The 24,583-nt window shown below is 38.2% G+C and overlaps 1 protein-coding gene across 5 annotated transcripts in view; it reads right to left on the bottom strand.

Annotated features, from left to right (window-relative positions):
- Positions 1-117: 117 nt before the first annotated feature.
- The window catches only part of CREB1 (cAMP responsive element binding protein 1), a 39,965-nt gene continuing 15,499 nt past the window's right edge, over positions 118-24,583 (bottom strand). Inside the window, exons 2-9 of one of the 5 annotated variants that reach the window (XM_035331374.1) lie at positions 21,703-21,838; positions 20,575-20,696; positions 17,100-17,246; positions 15,043-15,143; positions 12,122-12,264; positions 10,486-10,668; positions 9,037-9,187; positions 118-6,715 (exon numbers count right to left, since the gene is read on the bottom strand). In XM_035331374.1, coding sequence (XP_035187265.1) covers positions 6,571-6,715; positions 9,037-9,187; positions 10,486-10,668; positions 12,122-12,264; positions 15,043-15,143; positions 17,100-17,246; positions 20,575-20,688 — 984 coding nt within the window. In that variant the 5' untranslated portion in view covers positions 20,689-20,696; positions 21,703-21,838 and the 3' untranslated portion in view covers positions 118-6,570. The other 4 variants (XM_035331373.1, XM_035331375.1, XM_035331377.1 and 1 more) reach the window with 4 other exon arrangements.

Raw genomic sequence — 24,583 nt, 5'->3', positions numbered from 1 at the left:
CAGATCATGAGAGGACACCATCATTGGCTTAAAATATGCCTTTTCACATATTCCTTTCTAGTTTTGCCCCTGAATTAGTGTAAATGGAGCATCCTGTCCAAAAAAGAGACTTTTTACAGTTTTTAAAAGCATGTTTATGTGACTGCACATAAATGTTTGTGTAAAAAGGGAGTTATGACAGTTTATACCACAAAGGTTACAGTAAGAAAAAACACTTCTTTATGACAATAATTCACAAATTCACAAGAATCACTTTAATATACAAAGCAATTACTACCATTCTGAAACACAAAGCAGCTAATATGTACATAGTGTTAATAAAATGCATTATAACCCAGTACATTTTTTTAAAACACAGATAAAGCACAAAAGTTAAAAAAAAAAAAAAAAAAAAAAAAGCCACAACAGGGATGTTTCTAAATTTTGGGGAAAATGTAAATAAGAATTTATTTTCCTCCAACAATGGATTTTCATTTAGACTTTTAACTTCCACAGGTACGTGGGAGTCAAGCTCAAATACCCTGTTCTGTGCTGACATGGTTTGGGTATAGAATCAGAAATGTAGATGAGGTGAACTTGCTCTTTCCGGCTTACATTACGAAGGGAGAATAACCACCCTCGCTCTGGAAGCTTCCCTGAAAAACACTGTTCCAAAAAAATTTCAAATTATAAATCCAGACTACAAGTAACTCATTTTTGAAATGAACAACCAACCTGTGGACAAGTCTGTGGAGGGGTTGGCTGCCAACTACCACCTCTCTTGCCCTGTTCCCCATCCCATCCCTAGAAGTCCAAATAAGCAGCACAGCGTCAAATGTCATACAAACTTGCAGTTCTAGAACTTTTTAAACTTAATGTTTTAATATAAATAAACGTCATTACACACACAAAAAATGGAGTGGCACCTGGATAAAACACAACTTGTAGAGAGCACCCAAGCATCCTCAGTTCTTAACAGCGGCCATTTCCAGGTAACTGACTGGCTCAAGGCCTGCCTTCCCCTTGGTCTCATACTCAGCTATCCCCTAATTTAGAGAAATACATAGTTGAGGCCGAGACTCAGTGAACTGACTGCTCCCAAGTCATGAGTACAGTAAACAGTCAGCTTATGGAACTGCACTAACCGTGGATCACTACAGCCGACCCCTGCCCCTTCCCTTGCCAGCACTCAGCTCCTGATGACAGCTGGCTTTTTGTCCTTGCTGCTGGTGAAAGCGAGACCTAAACTCACCATTGAGTACCACAAGTCAAAAACTGCACTTGCAGCACCACAACAGGTCAATGTCTTCAATTTGTGCTACACAAACTAGCCTGAGCAAATCTCTTTGCAGGCCAAAGCTTAAATACACGTAAAAAATACATTCCAAGGCATAACACTTGAAATACAATCCCCTTTCACCAACTGGATCTGGTCCCTTTTTCTGAAAGATGCACAGATTTAAGCCATATCCATCCACAGACCTGAACCTGTCGCAAGCACACAGCAGATAGGATTTCAGCATCCTGTTTCTCTTTACCAGCCCAGCTCCTCCCAGAGCGACTGAGCTTCATGATACATTCAGCTTTCTGCAAAATCACTTTTACGACTAGCAAATTCAAAAGTTCAGGAAAATGAGTTCCCAGGCACAGTACGTGAGAACCATGAATGTACCGTACGCTCATAAAACCTGCTTACAGTGACAGATTTCAGGATTATAGCTAATTATCATTGTTCCTGCAAAAGGAAGTTAGTTGTGCTTTTTTTCTTTTAAAGCAGGGTGACACACTGTCAGTACATCTTTAATTCCTGGTGCCGAAAAATTGTGATTTTGATTTATTTTCTTAGAATGCAGCTTTTAAAATTTGCAGCCAAATTTCAAATTAAGGGGAATAAAGGGACTGAGAAAGAATTTAGCTTTCTTTCCAAATTACTTTACCTTTCTCACTTGGGGTCACTGAACTAGTTCTAATCTGTCTAAAAATAGTTTAATAGCTATCCTGTGCCTACTGCTATGACACCATACACTTGATTCTTTCCAGTCTTTTGAAGTGCCAGCTCAGATCTGCCATTTTGAAGCAATGCCTGCTGGAAGCCAGGTGCTAATCAGCAAGTTAAATTGGTGAAAGTGTCAATTGCTGTGGGGAGAGGATTGAGTTGTGTGCAGGTGGCAGGATTATAGCAATTGTGCCAGGGAGCTTCTCAAGCAAACCTAATTTCTCTCTCTTTCTCTCTCTCTCTCTCTTTTTTTTTTTGTTCTGCTTTGTGTTATTTTTTTGGTGTGTTTTTTTTTTTTTTTTTTAAAAAAAGTGCACATTTTAATTAAACATTTACAAAGAATACCGTGTAACAAAAATAAATACATGACCTTTTGGTTAGATCATTGGCAAATGTGACATAAGTAACCAACTTCACGGTAAAAAAATGACAATAAGGGTATTAGGAAACAAATGAAATCCCCTACGATCTGTCATAGATTTGCAACCTCTGATAACAAACTTGCTTTGATGGGGAGACTTGTCTTTAACCCACAAAAAAGCACTGGCTATTTGTCTAAAATTAAAAAAAGAAAAAAAAGCAGAGGCCAGTTTTCACTAATAGATGACTACTTGCAGCTGCTGTTTACTGGAAGCCCGCATTTAAAAAACAAAACAAAACTGTTGTACAAATTTAGACCAGAAACTATTAGGGCTGTTTTTCCTTATTAAATCTAACTTTTTTTTTTTTTTTTTTTTTTTTTTTTTTCCTGAGCCTCTTAATGATTCCAAGCACCCCACCAGTTTTCTGATCAATGTAAAGTACCAGAGAAGACAGTGGTCTGCAACAAACGTGAACTACACAAGAGCCAGAGCCTATAGGTGTCTGTACAGTCCTGATAACGACAGGCTAAAATTGTGCTTTCAGATACAAGCAATGGTGCCAGCAACTATCTGATGCACTGGTGAAATCACTGCTTAAATAAAAATGCACAGCCACTACCCCAGGAGGAAAACAGAGGTCTTACCAGTGGTTCCTTTTAAAAACAACACCTTAACAACCTTTCCAATTGATCTGCCTTTGATATATAGCTGCCAAAGAGAAAAAGCACAAAAGTGAATTATTCTGCAGGGTGGTAGTTGTTGTAAAACAACTGTTTTTATCGTTTCAAAAATCTCCATCAAAACATAACAAATAAAAACAAACCAACTCACAAAAATCATGAAAGATGAAATAAAATTCTTGAAAATGGATAACTGAGAAACAGCACAAAACAAATCAGTAATAAGCGCTAGAATAATGCAGCCCAGAACTACTGGGGCAGGGGAAGCTTTCACACACGCGCACACGTTCATACACACCCAGACACACACAGAGAAGTAAAAATTTTTTCTGACCTCCATATACTATAATACTCAGCATTCCTGACTTAAAAGCTCTCAGAGCTGTAGATTATATACTGTGTGTATATATATATATATGTACATATATTATACATATGTATTTTCCAAGAATATCTAAATTAAAAGAGCACCTCTGACAATATCTTAACTGCCTGATTGGTGCTGTTGTTTTGCAAAATAATGACATTACAAAAATTATATTTCAAATCAATTCTTGTTTATTATGAACATAATGGATCTAGCCCTTTCTAACCCTCTCTTCAGGTAAAACAGGCTATCAATTCTTGAAAACTCACAACTGTGAGATATAAAACTAACCTTCCCTCCCCCCTGCCAGCATAATTGCTGTCCTACTTCCAAATGGCCTTAGTTTATAGAAGCTGATTACCCCAACATCACTACTTGGTAAGTAACACATGAATGAATGAATGCCTGTATCATATTCTTTCCCTTTTTGGGTCACTATGAGTAGTAAAGTATGTATGGGTAACCCTAGCCAGCCTTGTACTTGGCGTAATACATTTTTTATCAACATCATTTAAAATTTCCATGAAAGAAATTCAAGTCCCTAAATCCTCAGTGCAGCATAAATAAAAATAAAGATTCTTGCAAATCCATAGGTACTTTAAAATAATGTTCTTTTTCTCTATGAAATGCTAGTTGCTACTGCAGTCTACACTAATAACACGATAGACTACTCACAGACCACGCACAGACAAACTGGTAATGCAGTTCTCCTCTCACTGCCTCACAAATATGCTTCAACAGAAGAACCATGTCCAGGAACTGCTTTAGGCTCCCCTGTCCATTCAGCTGCCAGGCTTTGTGCTGCGTGACTACCAGTGAGTGCTCATGACCTGCTGGGAACAACTCCCAGATCTCGGCTAGCCTCATGCGGGTTCGGTACAAAACCTCAAGCTTTTGCAGACAGATGGTTCTGCAAAATAAAAAGCCTTCATGAAGGAATGTACATCTTTTTTTCATGTTTCTCAAAGCTGGAGAAACCATCCCATGTAACTGTGTAAATTAGGCCATCATAAAGTTAAATACTTTACAAGAATTACTCCTGCATTATCAACAGTCTACTTCTAGCGCTAGTTCTGAAGAACTGGTAACCGTCACCCATGCATGTATTCTCTGTCTTTAAGAATCAGACAATTGTTAGAAAAGCACTGCTGAGAATTTAGGGTCTTCATTAAATTTGCATTGCTAAACTCATAAATTCATTTTCCATTAAATAAAAACATGAACATCAATTCTCCATGACAGATAAAAATAGACCATTTATAAACCTCCTCAAAACTTAAGTTGAAAATGAATTCTTTCATAATTCTGATACTTATTTTCTCTTATTTGAAATACAAACAATTTGAAATTATTGATAACTCTAGATTTAACAATAATGCTACAAGTTTAACCCTGCTCCTTTTAAAGTCTCTTGGAAACTGAATGCCCTCTCAAATGAGAAAACTAGAACTTTTAATACTGCTTAGTTGTTTGAGACTCAACTATCAAGAGTCTTGCAAAAGTTCTTCTTACGTCACATTGATTGAATAACCTTTTAGAAGCTCATGTTTGAAATTTATCTTAAAAACAGATAGAGAAAACGGGAAAAATATTAGCTAATACTTTGCTACGCAAGGCATTAGTACAGACCAGAGTCTTATTCATATGTCTCTATACATAGAAGTTGGACCAGAGGCCCAAAGTAAACATACTCCATCAAATGACCCAAGTTGATAAATGAAGAGACTGGCTTCAGAGGGCCAGTAAGCAAACTGAGCATGATTCTTTTTGACACACAGTGGAAGTCCTAATGCTGCGTAGTTACTTTTAACATGATCTACCTCTTTAACAATGTAAATCTGGCAAAGATCATGTTTCCTCAGTACACACAAAAAGTTTGATTTTCAAAAGTCTGAGGCACACAAGTAATTTTACTTACATGAATAAACTACTTGGTAAATCTGACCCTTTGCATGAAAAAATCCTCTGAATAAATTAAGAATTTGTTTACCCTGGGAAAATTCAAATAATATTGTCTCTTGCGAAGCAGAAGCCAGTTGGAATATTCATGTTTGAAGTTCTCTTTGATATTTGAGGTTGTCCTGGCAGTTACCATACTGCAATTTAATTTACGGGTGGAAAGCAGCCTCAAAGTTTGAAAAATAATCTAGCAAACCAGGACAATGTTTCCATTAAGTACAATAATTTCCATTACATAAGATAGTGGTAGGGAAACAGAAATACCTGATTGCTTGAGAGGACGTGGGCACAAAATATCAGAGTATGTATGTGGAGTTGGCCACGCTTCAACTGCTTAGTTGTTCTGCGTACACATAGGTAGTGTTTTCATGTGTTACCCTTGCTTGCTACACGTCTGTTTTCATAACGTCACTATTGTACCTTTTTAATTCTGAATTCCTTCCCCATCTAAGTATCATTTGCCAACCAATAACCTATGAAGCCGGTGTTTGCTTTCTGTGCATTCAAAATGCTGAACACACTTGCACACATATGCTGCAAGAAGTAACAACTGACCAGTGAAGCTCATTTCAATCCATTTGTTTCTGTGGAATGGAGTTTTCACTAGTCCAGGAGGGGCTAGTAATGCAGATTACACATCAGAACCCCTCCTGCGCTAGTTTAAAAAAGGTATGTTAGCTCCACACACACAACATGGCTGTGAAGTGCCTTTCATTTGGCGTGCCACTTAGACATGTATTTTAAAATGAGTATTTGAAACCAATTTGGCAACCGCTGCTTCTTCATTGTACCACGTGTGCTCCACGTATGCTGGCCCACAGCTCTCTGGGCCAAGAGGCTGGGGTAGTTCTGTCTCTAAGGCAATGGAAAGAACTCAGCACAAATTCTTGAAATCATTACAAAAGGACCCTCCCCCACAGTAACTTCCCAAGTGACCACTGTTATTCCTTGAAGAGGATGGAGAGATGAGAAAGGAGCCTGTTCTTCTTCACGCTGAGATTATTTGACGATGAAAATAATCTTGTAGGGGGAGAACTGGAGGCAAGTATTTGAACATTCACAGTTTTGATGCAAAGCACAGATGAAGTATATTCTGTAGTTGCTTCAGGCAGTTTTGCGCATAGAAAAAAAGAAATGTTTAGAAAATAAAAAGTTTACTTTGTCTCTCTGGGTATAGCCAGAACCAGTCTCTATCCCACCTGGACAAGTGAAAATGGGAATCCAAAATTAATCTGATTTGTGGCAGTAAAGGTCCTTAAGTGCTTTTAACTCCTCAATCAGTGTCTTGTTTTGGTTTTCAAGCACAGCCACTCGATTTTCTAGACATTTCACATACTCCTTTTTCTTCCTGCGACATTCACGTGCTGCCTCCCTGCAAAGCAAAAACGGACATTCAAATCCAGAACAATTACTTGCAGACACCAGCTACTTAACTGTTCAGGTCAAACCTTTACCTAGTACAGTCATTTTAACAATATGCAGGTACTGTAAGAAACACTCACAAATTAGGAAAAAAGGCTGATTTCATAACAATTTCTCACGATCCAAGGTTTATTTCAACGTACAGATCCTAGTATGTTAGGCTCTCCTCCTGCGTCATGGCTTGTCAAAGCACTATGCTGTAGATACATATAACATGTGCTTGTTTGCCCTGAATTGCGAGGTGCAAAGGAGAGCAGCTTCAAAAGGAGAGTGAGTGTTCCTTCACCGTAAATACTGCATAGATTGGTGATAATATCAGTGTTCTGGGAAATGAGAGGACAAAATTGAAAATGAGTTCTTCCACTCATTGGTTAAGTAGTAACTCTGCTACAGGTAAAAAAGAGCATCTGTTCCAGGATCTATCTGGTAAGACAACTCTAAAAGCAACTTTTGAAATTCAGCTCTGCAAGTGAAGCAGGATGAAAAAAAATCTAGTGTGTAAGCCCTGAAAGGACTCAGGTGTCCATTTCACACTCCTACAAACACAGTTTCATGTGCTTGTAGCACTTCAGTGGGCTACCTGGAACATTTGTATTTTAAAGTCATTTTATACTATTACTTGTTTCACCAATAGATTAACTACTAGTACATCAGGAAAGAGTTGTGCCTCCCAGTGGTGAGCTTCTAAGTTGTATCTTGGGTGACAGCTTTCTTTTTCTGTGACTTTGTGCCAGCTTGGGCTGTGGGTTAAGCCACTTTGAGTCTGTGTACATTAGGTTTTCATTATGAACAGCTAGAGTTACAGTAAATTACACAACAGCTTTTAAAATGTAAAATTTGCACACAGAAAAATTGCACAATAATATCTATGAATATTTACACTACAACCCTTCAGTAAGTCCCACCTCACCGTACACCTCCTCTACATTCTTTTCTCCTACTTCCCTGTGGAGCGCAGATTTGCAAATACCTATTAAGTAGGCAGGCTAAAAGCACCACAAGCAACATGATATTGTTGCAAAAGCTGTCCATTTAACTCAAATGGAGATAATTTTCCACTGTTCTTCTTGGCTTTTCCAAACAGCAAAGCTGTCTTTTCCTGGAGTACGATTTCTGACTCGGTGAAGGGATTCAGAATGTTAAATTATTTTTTTCTCAAATGCAAAGCTTGAATGGGTGAACACTAACATCTACTATTTACTGATATCCAAGAAATATGTAAAAAGGGAGACAGGTGAGATTGCTTTTTTAAAAAACAACAACAACAACAAATTAAAAAGTGAACTCTTGGTGAACTCTTATTCTTCAGCAATATTTTCCTCTTCTTTCAAACCACCCAAACAAGCAATGGGTCTGCTCAGGCTTTCTGTTGTGTTCACCGCTTAACAATCTACAGGAGATAAATGCAACTGTGTGACATAACAGAATGACAGACCAAGTCAACGGCACTTCCTGGGGCTTTCCCTCCACAGAGGGGAGGGAATCACAGCCCTTTCCCCCTGTCAGGGTGTAACATACAGGCTCAAATCTGTGGCCTGTGGAGGGAGCTCAAGCCTGGTGTGATGATGGGTCAGCTAAGGCCCACCACTGTATCACAGCAGGTACTCTTAATGAGCATCAGCCTGATTTCCCTTTGCAGTTCCATTTCTTGGCAGCCTCCACGAAGTCCCACCTAAGGAGGCTTGGTGGGTCCTCCTCCCCACACACTAACTCCTATGGGTCAAGTCTCCTCTCTCTCAGCCCCTCTGCTGCCAATACTGACTCCACAAAGCATAGCTAATTTAGCCTCCCCTTGAGTCTTTCTGCCTCTGGAGAATAAAACCCAAAGGGCAAGCAGCTAAAGAGAACAAGTGAGACATTAAAGAAAGTGCTCATGAAGAGAGTGAGTCAGCCAGTAGCAAGGATAATACACGCAAGGATAATGGTACAGCTTAAGGCTAAGCTATAGATTCCAGGAAAGAAAACTACATGAATGTATTAATTTTAAAAAATCAACTCACCTCAGTGTTCATGACAACACACCTGCAATCAAACAACTCTCTCACCACTGACTTTTCTCCTTATGGCAATAAACAAAGGGAAGGAGTAATTCACCCACCTCACAGAATGAGTCTGACACTGTTACTTAAGGTTTCCTAATCAATGCATGGCGCTAGTAGATGTGTTTCCTTGTTTTGAATCTTTAAATGACTAAGAAAGATCAGGATTCTTACTGCTTAACACTCTAGTTCTATGCAGAGCTGAAATAATAAAGGATCTAAAGGTACATGCCTGTTCTTCATTAGACGCACTTCTCTCTTCCGTGCGGCCTCTTCTGCTGGCTGGGTTGGAAGTGCTGGAGATGATGCCATGACTACTCCTGGTGCAATGGTGCTGGTAGGGGCGGTGCGAATCTGGTAGGTCTGCACATCTCCTGAGGCAGCTGAAAGATGAAAAACACGTGACCATATCAGTTTGGTGACAGCACTGTTAATCGTGGAACACACATTTATCTATCTAACCATACATTTTGAGCTACAATAGAGGATGGATGACCAACATCTGTGTGTGTCATCATTGCCATCTCAGTCTTAGTTTATTAAACGTATGCAAGGTTTGGGCATTCCTACTGAAGAAGTCTTCACTTGTGCTTGGTAACTTGATTTGTCTGCTCTATTGCTGTACTTCTTCCCTTAGTACATTTCTTTTATTTCTCTGATTTTGGGCAGTTTCAGCATTGGCAAGAAAAAGAAGGATGCTAAATGGTATTTTTAGCTGTGCTCCAAATTTCTACCTGCAAAAAGAGAAACTATGTGTGTAAGTATCTGGGGCAGAAAGAAGTGTATAGAAATGTAGCATTTACTCCAACAAGAGAGACAGTGCAAATTAGGCACACAACTCCACCACTTCTCTAGAATGAAAAACATCTTGGGTTTCTTTTGTTTTAATCCAGGAGTGTGTTATGCTTGCCAGAGTATAAAAAATACTATACCACCTAACAAGATTGCACTTGGTTAAGAACACAAAAAACAGAAAATTAATGCAACAATAGTATTTTTCTCAGCTATTTATTTTCACCGGTGCCTGGAGACCTCTCCACTGGATAACCTTCAAATTACCTGCTTTGCAATCATAAAAGCAGGGATACAATTTTCTCTATTTATAATAAATATTTTTCTTAATACTCTTCCCCTGATTAAAAACAAACACAAACAAACAAAAACTACATGTATTTTAATAAAAAAGAGAAACTTGGTCTAAGACTGAAGTAGCCCTGCTCTAAGTGGAGGTCTTGACCAGATGACCTAGGGCACTTTTCTGAAGTATTCTATGATTCTAAGACTTGATGGTTAAATATTTGGTGACTAGCTACAAACCCACAACAGAAAGGAATTATGACTTCCACTTGTAAAGGGGGAAAACTTACAAATCATTTTTTGTAGAACATGTAACACAAATCATGTAGACAGAATGCAGAAATACAGCATGGAAAACCAAAAATGAACGTATCATTTTAAGAAGTAAAACCCAAATATCTATAAATGTATTGATCTGAAGTGAAAGGCTCCAAGAAAATGTGACAAACACCTTTGTCCAGAATTTTCTTTAATCATTTTGGAGACTGATTCTGTATCAAAGTTGTTAGTTCTGTTTCCTGACACATTTGAGGGAGTTAAGTTGGCAACTTATATCCACGTGAAGAAAATGTTATACAGAATGACTGGCTGTGAAGTATCTCACCTTGTACAACAACTTGGTTGCTGGGTACAAGTATCTGTTGTCCATCCGTGGTCTGTGCATATTGTAAAATGGTGGTGCCAGGTTGGGTTGCAGCTGCATTGGTCATAGTCAATGTCTGAAGACCTTGTACGCCATCTGTGCCATTGTTAGACAACTGTATCGCTCCTCCTTGCGTAATAGCAACTGAAGATGAAGCAATGGGATACAGTATTTAAGACATTAATGTACTCATTAACTTATAGTAATAAACCTAGATGCAAAAGACTACTGGTTCAAGTTAAATCCTCTGAACCCTTATACACCTTCAAATCAGATACATGACTTTAATGCACATTTAAAGAAATCATACTTTGACAGTAAGCTTTTAATTTTTCATGAGACTCATATTTTGGGGGAGACACAAAAACCACAGCTTAAAACACAAATTAGTTACTCTAACAACATCACACAGAGGAGCTACAATCCTCCCCTGGGGAATACTTCTTATTTATTAGTTAGTATTTTCTTCTTGGTTGGTTTAGGTTTTTTTCCTTGCCTTTTTCTTCTCATCTGAAATTCCTCGCCTCTTCCATGCTTTACTCCCTTCAGTCTCCTCTGCTGCTACTGCTATCCATCTTGTGTTTCACTTTCTTCTTGCTTTGGCACTTTTTTCTTCTGATTGTATCTCCTCCCCTTGTCTACAACTTCCTCAGCACCTTCCTAGCAGTGTTTTCACTCATACAGGTCCAGTTTCACACATTATTTTCTTTCCTTCATGCAGTCTTTGTTTTTGTTTTTCCTTTCCCTCAATCCTGTCATTCAGGTGCACTGAGACATCACTTCTCATTCCTACTTCCACAGAATTTCACTGTGTTCCTATATACAGACATACCAAAATCTCAGGTATCTACATGACCAGGTAGTTTTTACAGTTATGGTAACAAAGCAGAGTTAAGTTAATCACATCGGTTTCAATAAAGTTAGGCAGCATGTAAGTGGCTAAAGAATAAACAGAGATACAACATTTTAAAGAGATTTTAAGAGAAAGATTTGAACTGGGAGTTCTTTCTCCCTCTGTACACTTAATACTGAGTTTGTTTGTGTGAAACAGTATGTGAACACTAGCTTTACTGATGTATCCTCAACCCTTTAAGTCAAAGGACTGTATCTATAAAATCTAATGAATAAAGACATTGAAAATGCACAGAAACTTTGATTTACTACATGTTTTAAATAAGGTTGCTGAAGTCCTTTTTTCCGGACTTTCTGAAAATGTGATGGCAGACTAGAGTTTTTTCTATTAAGTAGGCAACAATTTGGTCAGCTGGGATTAATAATCTGCCAGAAAAAAAAAAGAAACTTCTGAATCACCTCATCTGGTTCGTGAAGCTAAAAAGTTTATAACAGCATTATGGTTAACTCATATTTTGCCTCAGGGCACATTAGCTGCACTAGCTGGCAAGCAGTCCCAGAATGTTCACTGAACATTTTTAATATTTACAAGAGCAATGTGTTTAATGGGCATCGTCATCCAACAGTCAAATTAAAGTAATCTTATTTTCACCTCCTGCTTTGTCCTAGCACAATTATATAAATGATAGTTCTTCATCTTCTCATCCCCACTTACTAGCACCACCGAGAAATTCAGACTACATACTGTACTGCCCACTGCTGGTTTGGTAAATGGGAGTTGGCACCGTAACAGTGGCGATGGCAGGTGCTGCTGTTTCCTCTTCAGATTTTTCTTCTTCGATCCTTGGCACTCCTGGGGCGTCTGAAGACAAGTCATTCAAAATTTTTCTGGCAAAGACAGTGTGTTGTAGAGATTTTAATAAAAAGTGGGAGAAAAAAAGTATTTTTGATACGTAATTCTGAGGAAAACTGCAAAGTGCAGTGAGCCAGCAAGGTAAACACGGAATGAAAAACCCAGACTAACTTCAAACTCTCATTGGAGAAGACTGTTAAAGTGCCATGTGCAGATGGGCAAGGGAGCCAGCAAAGAACAGTGCAGGTACTTCTCAACCCAAGAGACAACTATTGCAACCTTCCCTTTTTCTTAAAAACATGTTTCTGTCTCATGCATTTTTACTTGTTTCCTGCTTTCACCCACGAAAGTTTTGAAGAAAGCAGAGTATGCAAAAACCTATCTCCTCATTTACATCAGGGGGAACTGCTTCATTTCAGAGACTAAAAAGGCCTCAGCCAGAGAGCCAAAAATAAAGGAAATTAGCGGAAATGCCTGTAAAGAGCAACCAGCTTACAACTGAACAGCTTCCTGGGAGACAAGACTGACTGACTGAGTAGAGTCACATAATTAGGTTTATGTTTCCTGCCTGGGAAAGCTTTGAGATTAGCATTGGTAAAGAAAAAAACAAAAAAAACAGTTTGTTAATTATGTCTATGGATTAATTATCTGAAGACCAAACAGCTAAAACATCACAGCTACAGGTCCTACTGACAGTGACTGTAAGACTACCGTAAGAGTTGCTGCAATTTCCATCATTTAAAATATGCATTGTCCCTCAGAGAGGTCCATCAAGCCCTTTTTAGTGCTGGCACATTCTACTATGCCACTGCAAAATGCTACTTAGGTGAAAGGGAACATTTTTCTTAATTTTCCTCATATGTTTCCTCTGATCTCTCTCTACAACTCAAAGTGTGATGAAGAAAACACAACTGTAGATCTCAAGCTCCAAGACACCAGTCATTGCTTAAATAAGGCTCCTAAGGCTTTGGGAACTAGAACATCTGTATATATAGCTATCTGGGGAGACCGGTCACTCTGCTAAGCAACTTGACAAACAGAGCTTTGCTGTTACTATTTCAGCTCTACGGCCATGCAGGAACCCCAGCATTGCACAAGCACTCCACTGTGCCAAGCACCACTTGGACAAATAACAAATTCCTGTCCAGAGAGTTTGCAATCTAGGTGTTAGACCAGAAAAATAAGTGGACAAAACAGATTAAAAATATGAAGGGAGCAGGCAGGATGAGGAAGAATAAAATCCAAGAAGTTCAAAATAGAAAAGAAGAAATTACAGCTCACCCACTTTTAAACTCATGCCAGATATGATTTGAAAGTTAAACTCTATCTTTGCATTCTTAAAGATGCATTTAAAGTAGAAGGTAAGGTGACAGCTATACAAATATACGAGATATGAACTGACATGGAGAACACATGATGTATGTCAGTACCAGGATTAAAGTGGAGTTTCTGAGGAAGAGATACAGCTCTTCAGTTCTGTAAACTTATCTGTACCAATCTTGTCTCTAGGGCTATTCACAACACCTTGGATAAAGCCAACGTGAAGTCACCAAATAAGAGCTGTAGTTTGGATCAACCTTTCTGGCTGAGCCTGGCCCAGAGGCTGAACTGTGTATACAAGCTTTACAATCACTAAGTTTTGCAGAGTTACCAGGATCTGATTTGAAGGACAGAGGCTGTGGTGTGGCATCAGTGCAGGCATGGGAGTACAATCCAAATGAGAAGTTAGCATGCACAAGCCCCCTCTTTTCAGTTTTGCTGTTTGTTTATTTAGCTCTGTTGTCTCATGATATTCAACTACTCTTCCATATATAGTAGAAGTGTTTCACTGTAGAAGCAGACTGCAAGGAAGTCTGTAACAGCATTAATGTTAGCACCACTGCTCCTCACGAATTAGAGTATTTTCCCAGATATATTATGGCTAGGGATATTCAGCAGTGATTTTCATTATCTTCAGCAGGACAGCCTTGAAGGCTCCTAGAGAATGTAAAAAATAATCTGCAAGTGCTAAAAAAAAAAACACATATGGGTGAGATACTCTCAGACTAGAGTCTGGCTTATATTTCTAAGGCTACGTTCAAAATGAAAAAAAGGAGCAGATGAATTTTCTGAAGCAGCAGGAATGCACAGGTCACTTAAAAATTGCTGAACTCCATAGCTATTCTTTGAAAATATTTAGCGTGTTTTAAGAATGAAAAGTGAGATTTATCACAGCCAGAAAAAAGCCATGCAAGGGCTTAATTAATAAAGTAGCATATACTAGATGTCTATCACTTCATTAAACACATCCTGACTTCTCAAACTTTAAATATAACTTTAAACATAATTTTGCTCAAATAGAAATTCTCTCTGAGCCACAGAACACCCCATGTTCATTGAAAGTTACATGGGAGAAAGGCATTAAGTTTGATGGCTGCTTGTATTTCAAAATAGTGAAAAACAATAGAATTGATTTTATGTGGACTACAGATTATGCAGAAGCCACTTTCTTGCAAAGCTTCAGAGTATTTTGTGTGTTAAGTATGCCATAAATTTATTTTTAAGACACCTAGCACAGTGAAACCTCAATGTTTCACAAATTTTGCAATCAGCTTATTCTCAGCTCATTTCTGTCTTAATTGAGTGTAACAGCTGAGGTCTCTTCCTTCTCATATTTGTTTATCTCTTTACATCCTATTACAGAGAAAGACATTGCAGAAGAAAGATTTTGGTAAAATAGTAGATCTGAAAATAACCACTGAATCCCACCAGTGGACTCCCCATGTGAAGAACACATCCATCAAGCAAGATGCTTCTGCTTTTGACCTCCATACCTGTAGGACGGTCGTCTGGAAAGAATTTCTCTCCGTTTCTGTGAGTCTGTGACACTGTCCACTGATTCCTGTGAATCTTCACTTTCTGCTATAGTGGAGATCTGAAAATAAGAACAGCAATCAAATTTAACAGGACACTTCCAATGTCTGTATTTTAAGGAATTGTTGATATGTGAAAAGCACTAAAATGCAAGTATTAAAGAGAACTATTACCTAGGCAATGAACGTAAAGGGCAGGCTGTTTGGTAACAGATACAGTGAAGAATGACTAGAACCAGGTATCTACCCACGAGATACCCAGTTATCTACCATGTCCCTTAGAATTTAAAAACCCCAAAAAGAAAATACAAATAGTAATCTCATATAGTTTTTTTCCTTTTCAAGAAAGACCTTATTTCCATCCTTTTTAAGGGAGCAAAAAAGGTAGTCAGATTTAGGGAGAGAAAAACTGGAAACAAATTAAGATAGAAAGCAGAAAGGTTAGGAAAGAAAAGAGCAAAATATTGAAATTGAGAAACATTAATTTATAAATCACTGTAGGGATATATTATAAAAAGACCACCTTCTATTTCGGGAAATTGTCAGGAAAATTTCACAACCAAAGATGCTACAGAATAATGTAGTGATACAATTCTGAAAATCTGTGCTAAAAAAAATACAAAAAAATATGAAGGAAATCTGGAATGTTTGCATCAATTATAGTTCCATAATTTTAAAGTCAAAGTGTGCCAAAAATATAAAAAATCTCCAGTATATAAACACAGAAACTGTTTTACAAACGGCTATACTCATGTTATATATATACAAAAGCTAATGACAGTGAATGGCAAAATGCCTAAGTGAACATAGCTCACAGCCCAACACTTTAAGCACTGTAGGGAAGATACCTCAAGGCTCAAAAAGCTTGCTGGCTCCCAAATCTCACAGTTATTGCACAGATGGCCTGGATGGGTCCAAGGCTGATTGTGAACTACTAGGCTTTGAATATCGCAGCATTCCACACACATTCTTGCTTTGCACTGAGCCAGGTGAATTCCAACCATGCTTTCATTGTCAGTCTCTTATCTTCCACCCCTGGGCTAGTAGCTTGTGCATTTATCTGAAAATTGCTCGTCTCCAATAGATTAAAACTCTAAACTTCTGACTCCGGCAGCTGAAGAGGGTAGAGCCTGCCAGAAACTCATCATTAAAGCTGACAAGGAGTACACAAAGATTATAATTTTTACAAATAGTAACCAGCCAGATATCTGTATCAAATAATTAAAATGACTTTCTTTTAAAATTAACCCTTTTCTTCTGAGCTCGATGTACTAATAACTAAGGAATGATGTACAGTCCTTGCCCTGTGTAGCTGCCATACTCTAACCAATTTCTGAGTTCGTTAACAATGGTCTTGTAGTGGTTCCAAAGGAAAAAGAAGGAAAGGAGCTATGTGTTTTAAGATTTCAGACTACTTTTCTCCTAAGTCTTCAAGCTCTCTTCATTCATATTGCATTATCTTTCTTGCTTTACAGAAGAAAGACAACATTCAACAGGCAAATTAAAAAATATTTTTATGAGGAGACTAATAAGTATATTTTAATGACCATTAACATCCATAGGTGTTTTTTCAAACCAATGCAAACATTTTCTAAGACTCTAATCCCAGAATATCAGCTTTACTAACAATTAACAATACGCATTATAAGAAAAATTGCTTTTGTTCACTTCAGGATAATATGAACTCTTAGTCATACTCTTACTGTAGGAAAACACAGTAGAGAGAACAAACAGAGAAATACAGTAAGAAAAGAGAAATACTGTAAGAAAAAACATTAAGCTGTTAAACTCACCAACAGAGTTCTAGAGGGAAATGATACTCAGTCATGTATGAAAGTGAAAAGTGGTTAAAACAGAACAGAAAATAGTTACAGGGTAGCAAATAATGTCCAGATTTTGCCTTTAAGTTTATAGAAGTGAAAGCATAATCCAGGACAGGAGCCTAGTAAGAAACCAGTGAACTGGCAGAACCATTCAGAAGGCACAATTAATATATTAGGAAGTTCTTCAGAAAGTACCTGAACTGTCTGGACCTGTGGAGACTGAATAACTGATGGCTGGGCAGCCTGAATTACTCCATGCACTTGAACCGTCTGCCCATTGGGCAGCTGAACTAAGGTCACCGTGGGTGCAGAAGACGTTGCGTGAGCTGCTGGCATAGATACCTGCAAAGAAGAGACAGTGAGTATAAATTAAGTTATTGCAAAATATTTTTTCACGATCAGGAACACTTTCTGGTGAAAGAAGTACGTCTCTTCTAGACACCAGCTAGATGACCCAAATGTTTCAGTGTAACACAAAAACCTCTGAATTGCCTATGCCCAACATCTGACCTACTTTACAAATTAATCTAAAGCAGAATTTCTGCAGGCTTAAAACATCACTTGTAAAAACACTGACAAGAATGAGAAAAACACAACTGCCTCTATTCTGAGGTAACCTAACAAAAACATATTATTAACCTTCACTTACTTCAGTTACACACTGCTAGGAATTGGGTGTACTCCTACAGACACTGTTGAGTCAAAGGCAAAAACATATGGAAGTGGAGCTATTTTTGTTTTCACTCAAGAAAATGCAAGGTTATTTGCCAGATGTAAGAAGTTAGAATTTTTAGGGAGTCATATCTTTCAGACCTACTGGAGACTAAACTATGCAGAGCAGCTGGCAAAGTCCATTCAAATAAAGAAAACTGACCATGTGTTTAGATAGAAAAAACACGGGTCTGAAGAAGAACAAACCGTTTGTATGCAGTTACTTTGATCCAGCGTAACGAGTCAACACAACCTCTAGTCTTAGAGTTATTTCATTTCTATGAGGAAAAATGGCCCAAGTCTTAAAACCTCAGTCTCTAAACACAACTTCTCTTCTAAAGCACAGACCCCCAGGCACAGTGGCTATGCCAGCAGCTAACCCCTGCTGTGGATGTCCCTGTCACAGGGGCTCCGGCCCCGGCGCCAGTGGTACCCAAAGAGCTTTTCATGCCACGCAGACAAGTCCTGCTTCTTCGCTGTGGCAGGTGACAAGAACCACGATGGGCGACTGACAGGCTGTGCACTGGGGCTGCTCCGCAGCTGCTCAGCCCCAGGCTGGTGACACGATGCACATGGCCGTGCCTGGGGCTCCTTGGCTCCTGACTCACCATTGTAGCCCTCAGAAAGGACTTGCAGGCCACAGCCAGATAGATGAGGGGTCCCTCACTAGGCAGCCTGCTCCTGGGCACTGAACAAAGGAAGTCTTCCTACGTGTAATGTCATTTTCAAGAAATTTGATCCATTTAGCTCCAATGGGAGAAGGGGTTGGACTGCTGTCCCACCTAATCCCAGAGAGTGCTGTACATGGACCGCAGAAGTATATCCTCTGCTGTCCTCATGGACATGTGGTTCTCAAAATGCTACAGCAGCTGACCGCTGAATTTCCATAAACATCCATCATTTACAAAGAAATCTTGCTCAACAACAAAATTAAGGGGAATTACATGTAGACCTCTCTCCTCCACAGCTGTCCCTTCCTAACCCAAAATCTGTGTTTGCCTTTCCCTTCCTTTTTCCTGAAAATGGCTGCGGTGTTACGTGGCGGTACTTAACTCACATCTGAGAGAAACTGGGACTGAGATTAGCACGAACTCTCCTCTGGCAAATCATACTCCTTCACCATGTGACCTTTTTTAATACTGCGTGCCTGACTGAACAGTCCTTGGCAATGACAGCAAAGCTGATCAACTGGAGGCTACTCTGCGGTTGAATGAAGCCAACAGCAGAATGCAACTTCCGCAGATGTCTCTGACTCATACCTTGTGGAACTGGAACAGTTTCCTTTTGACTCTGAAAACTACCCTGAACTCTGCTAAAAATGCAACGCTTAAACTCAGCATACAAAGGGGGTGATCTTACAAAAGATAATGAAAGAATTCAATTGACATAATTAATTATTTGGATTTGCCTAAGCCTCCGAGGGCACTCCCTAATGCCAAACACTGCCGCATCACATATTAAAAATATCACACTAATGTAACACTGCTGATCAGAACAAGACAAAGAATTATGTTTAGAATGTTCAGTCACCTCCAAAAGGAATAGGAAGTCTGGGAAATAGCCAAGGTGCAAATAATACAGTAAATTACAATAGGGGAAAATAGGTAAAGTATTACATATTTGCTTACAGTTTGCATGGGTTTTAACCAGAGCTGTATAGCTTCTTCTTACTCAGAAAAAAATCTCATGCAAGTGCCAGGGTAATTTTGCCTGAGTAAAGTGTATTCAATCCACTACATACGTGTAAATTTAGCTACCTGGAGGGTAGTATGCCAACACACAAATTTAAAACATGCTTGCTTCTCTGGACTACAGGTTAATGCATACAAAGTGAGAAGCAGTTTACTGGTTTTGCAAGAGAAATAAATGACTTCCACTTAGTTGACTCTTAAGTGTTATTCACACCACCTACATCCTGTGCCTAAATTAGACAGTGAGAAAACTGCCCAAAGAGGCAAGCTGGTGCAGGGCAGCTGGTGGCCTGAAAATTCACACTATAGGTCACTGAACAAAAATCACTCTGCGCATTTCAACAGCTCCGATCCCTGTACTATCACTTGAATGGAAGTGTACTATCTCTGCTTTACTAAAAGGTATAGAGTTCTTAAAGACACTAATAATTTATAAAATTTAAGTGATTCAACACTTGTGCCACTTAAAATACATTAAGTTCCCCAAACTGTGTGAATTAAAAAAACTGTCAGTTCTTTACAGACTGTAAAATTTTAGATTTAAAATGAAATCGTTACGAGACAGAGATGAACAGACTCTGTACTTGTTTACACAATGGAGTTGCTTCTGCAAGCCATCAGTGTATCCAAGAATGACCCTGGATTCCAAAATTAGAGATGTAGCTAGGACTGCATAATTTCTTGTCTCTCCAAAATAAATTTGGGATAATAAAAGATCTACTATCTCTCTGAGCAGCAAACAATTCTGTGAAAGTCAATAGGCTAACATGAGCTGTCAGATGCCAGGTTGTTCCACATGGTCATAGTATTTATAGTATTCATTTTAGATTTTGATTTTATTTCCTTCAGAATTAACCTGATTGCTATAGACAAGATTCTAACAGAAAAACAAACAAACAAACAAACAAAAAAAAACAGCAGAATAACCCAGTCAACATAAAAAAGACAATAAACTACATGCTTTTTTAAAAAAACACCTTTCAGTGGTATGGTTGTGGTAAAGAATGCTAGAAAACTTTTAATTAATTATTCTGTTAAAATTGCACAGTTTATATACACACAGTTCTTCAGAACTAACAGCCTTGTGTGATGTGAAGTTAAAAATGTCTACTGCTATAAAATTCTGAAGACAAACATTAAAGGAACTATACATAGCACCTGTTTCAGAATCGTTATCAATAGGACCTTCTCTCAGGCCCATAAGCAGACATTATCCCTCTTAAAAAATTACCCAATAGGTAAAACTATTATACCATATCATTTTATACCTGGGCTAACGTTGCAATCTGTGGTTGTGCCTGTACTGTCATCTGTTGGGTTTCTGCCTCTGTAACGGCTGCATCTCCACTCTGCTGGTTCTCTGCTCCAGATTCCATGGTCATTTAGTTACCTACAATCACAATATTTGTCATAAGTCTGTGTTGGTATGCAATTCCATTACGCTTGGTGGATCTGGTAGCAATCACTGCAGCTGAATTCCCATTACTACATATTAGTTTCATTTGCATATTAAAATGTTGCCAAACTATTAGCATTCAGGCAAAGTTTTGCATGCCATATGTCTGCCTCAGGTTGATTTTTCTGTGTGTAATGTTTCTGAAAAACTGGTCCAGTCTCCTCCAAAAATGAATCAGAAAAAAATGTGTTTTGCTCATGTTAAAAAAATTGCTTGAGCGATTGTACTATGATGATCTAGTACCTCCATAATTTGGAACAGTGACCCACAGTTTGTCAGGAAGCCCCAGTGCCAAGGTAAAAATATGCCATAATTAAGTATTAAAAGCACTCCCTGCTCAGCCCTCCCTCTCCCCGAGACTGCAGTTTGCAGACAACCAACAGCAATTGTTTCTGTGTTGGGTACTTAGCTTTCAGTCTTCTGTCTGAGCTAAATACGCAACATCTCCATACAAATTCTTTCCACAACCAGACTGTGTATAGGCCTACCTATACCCCAGGGACTTAAGTCTTCTCTACTCTGCAGTTTTAAGATCATATACGTAAAGATAGAAAGCATTTCTACATGAACCTCACTGCAAGTAATTATTTTTATACCAAGAGGTACATGGTATTGTTATGTCCTCAGTTTTGTGTCCTACACATTTCGTGACAAACTTGTATTTTTAAGCAATAACTGAGTAAGTCTAGCTCACCAGAAAATACAACTCTATAAAAAGAGGTTGCATAACTTCCAAACACCAGCATGTAGGCAGAGTGCAATGAATGCTAAATTCTGTGCTGATCTGTGAGAATTAGTTTTCAGTTCTTTACATACTGATATGAAAGTATTCAATATCTAACAAAGAACTTCAAAATACAAGATCTTCCCAACAGGGATACGGCAATACAATAGTAAATATACAGAACTCCAAATACCAAATAAGAGGAATGGCCATTACCTCCACAGCCACAATACCAATGTTGTGTACCGCTCTGTGCTGCCCAGTTACTCAGGCTTCTCTCTACCCAGCAGCACCACACCTCTCCAGAGCTGGAGCAAAACCACCAGTAGAGCATTTCTGCTTTCGGAAGGGCCTGGAGGCAGAGGATGCTCAGATCAGTAGGAAGGTGGAACGAAGGAGAAATCCCCCTCTCCCTCCTGAACTTTACTGGCCCTCTGAGAAAAAGACTTAGAAGAGTCAATATAGATGGTGGTACCATGACCACATTTGAGATAGTGCATTTTAAACACAAAGTCAGGGAAACGTACATTTCAATGCAAACTATGTTTCAATGTTATAGCAAAGAGAATAGTCCTTGGAGACATGTTGCCTAAAGCAGTTGGGTCACACTTCAAATCCCAGTATAATAAGAAATTTCCATCTCATGCAAATGACTGCCAATCAAGATAAAGCAGCATTCCAAAGTAGTAACTGCATGTAACATAAAAAGAAGGCAAATCAATGTATATAAACCCAAATCTGTATATTTACTACTGAACGTGACTGTTCAAACAAGCTTTTGTGTGTGTGTGAAAGCACTGAAATGTGTAAATAACAAATATTTAGTTCCAACATCAGTTTATAAACTGTTGGGAAGTGAAAAGAAGCAAATAATTAAATATGATTTTCCTTAAAAACAAACAAAAACAAAAAGAAAAATTACAAATTTTTGGAAAAAGAAAATTGAATTCTCCAAAGCATCTGGAATTTTGTTCTGCCTCTCCCTTGTCATGATTTTATGTTCCACAAAAAACAGACGTTGGTCTGACAAATGCTCACAGATGAATAATACTCTACTTATAACTATATACTTGCAAACTGGCAACTCAATTAATTTAATCTATACATTACTTTTTATAAGAATGTCAAAATTAGCCTGTGCCCATGCAAATATTATTCTCTTCTACAATACCAAGTCTCTGCCATGCTGCACTTCATCTGTCAGAAAGCACAAATGAAAACCCCTGCACTATTACTATTAACAATACACATTACCAAACAGTTCTTAATTATGTTATTAGTGACACCAGTTTAAGTGGTTTTCTCTAACATGAGTTTTAATAGTTTAAGTTCTCCATGTCATACACCCAACTTTTTCGAGAATCGTGTGTTTTCAAAAGTGCAAACTACAAAACAGAGTACTGCAGGTTTCCCTTTGATTTTTATCATTTTTAAGGAGGTGTCCAGTTTGATCATTTCTTTGTGTGTGCATCAGCCAGTATGCCAAGGTAAACACAGCAACAAATTTCTCCCAGTTCCTGTGTATGTATCATGGTCACACGAGACAAAGGTCTACATAAACAGACCCAAGGAAGAATTTACAATCTTATCACACATTATTAAGCAAAGGACCTCTGGTTTTACAAGCTTGGTTTCTATGCTTGCATCATCTTTTGCATTTATCAGTGTAAGTATTAACTGTTTAAGGTGCTCCCTCCTCTACAACATCAATATTTTGGAAATCAAATTCTTAACCCAACACCTAGAAGGAACCTCCTCATATCATCCAGTAAGCATCAAGCAATGCAGGAAGCTTCCTGCAAGATTTGCATCTTGACACGTGCAGTTTAAGCAAGTTTCTAGGGTGACTTGCAGGGCTTTTTGGACAAGCTCTGAGTCTTGGGTTATTTGCAGGTTCTAAGTAATCTTGAAATTGGTTCAATTTACTATGCACTTCCACTTCACAGCATTTGTACTCTAATTTCTTAATTACGTCCCTTTTATAATAACGTGAGAAAAATAAGGAATTATATTTGTGAGCATTACGGCAACATATTCCAGATACACTGACTACTACATTGTCTCACGCTTGCTTTAACAACACTGTATTACAAGATTGCCAAGATACACAAGACAAGGTACTTAGAACATAAAAGCTTATTAAAAAGTACAGATTGCAGTATAAAGCATGACTCGTTTTAGAAGTGTTCTTTAAACAATGTTTGTTAAATTTAACCATCTAAAAGAAATTACCAAGTCTTTACATGATACAGGTATCACTTTATTAATTATGTGGTTGTGGGTAAGACTATCACGGCTAAAATTAAGGTTAGTAATTCCTATTAGTCCTTGCAATTCACAGCTGCAGTTCACAAATGCAATTCACAATTGCTCCCTGTTTCCAGGCTGCTTTCCAACTTGTCAAAAAAAAACTCACATTCCCACTTTGAGAAAAAATTAGTAATTGGTGTAGTGCATTTTGACCTAAGCATACCTAAAAGAAACTAAATGATGAAAAAAAAAAAAAAAAAAAAAAAAAAAGTTAGCTGTAACAAGCAGAGTTGAAAAAGACAGGAATCTGCTTGCCCAAAACACTCCAAGTATGAACTCGGAACATGGGCTCAGAAGACTAATGAGACATGGGCTCAGAAGATTAATGAGATTACTTGTTGAGATACAGGTTAACTCAACACTTTTATTTAATAGATACATTTATTTATTAGTTCAAAAGAACTAGTATTTTTTGCCATACTTACTAATGATCTGAAACTTCACAGGTGAACAGCAAAACATGCAGCTGACACACAGCAATTTGTTTTAACCAAATCAGGACCAGGAGAAAAAAATTTAGCAGAAGCTAACTGTATTAGGCAAAGTTACAACATGACAGCCTAAGATGGATGATAATGAACACAAACAGTTGCAGAATGCACAGGAAATTCTTAACTACATACACTGCAGAATAATCCAAATAAACCTCTCTCATTCGTAGCATAAGCCTGGGAAAGGGGTCTGGACACTACTGCAGCTAGTTCACCTCAGATTTCTGCTTAACATGCACCTATGACAAGAAAAGCTGAAAATTTAGAATGCTAGAAAAATAGTTAGAATGTTAGAA

The sequence above is a fragment of the Oxyura jamaicensis genome, chromosome 7 (assembly GCF_011077185.1).
Source record: "Oxyura jamaicensis isolate SHBP4307 breed ruddy duck chromosome 7, BPBGC_Ojam_1.0, whole genome shotgun sequence".
In the NCBI taxonomy this organism is placed as follows: domain Eukaryota; kingdom Metazoa; phylum Chordata; class Aves; order Anseriformes; family Anatidae; genus Oxyura; species Oxyura jamaicensis.
Note: the sequence above shows the minus strand (reverse complement) of the source record. Positions and strands in the feature narration are given on the sequence as shown.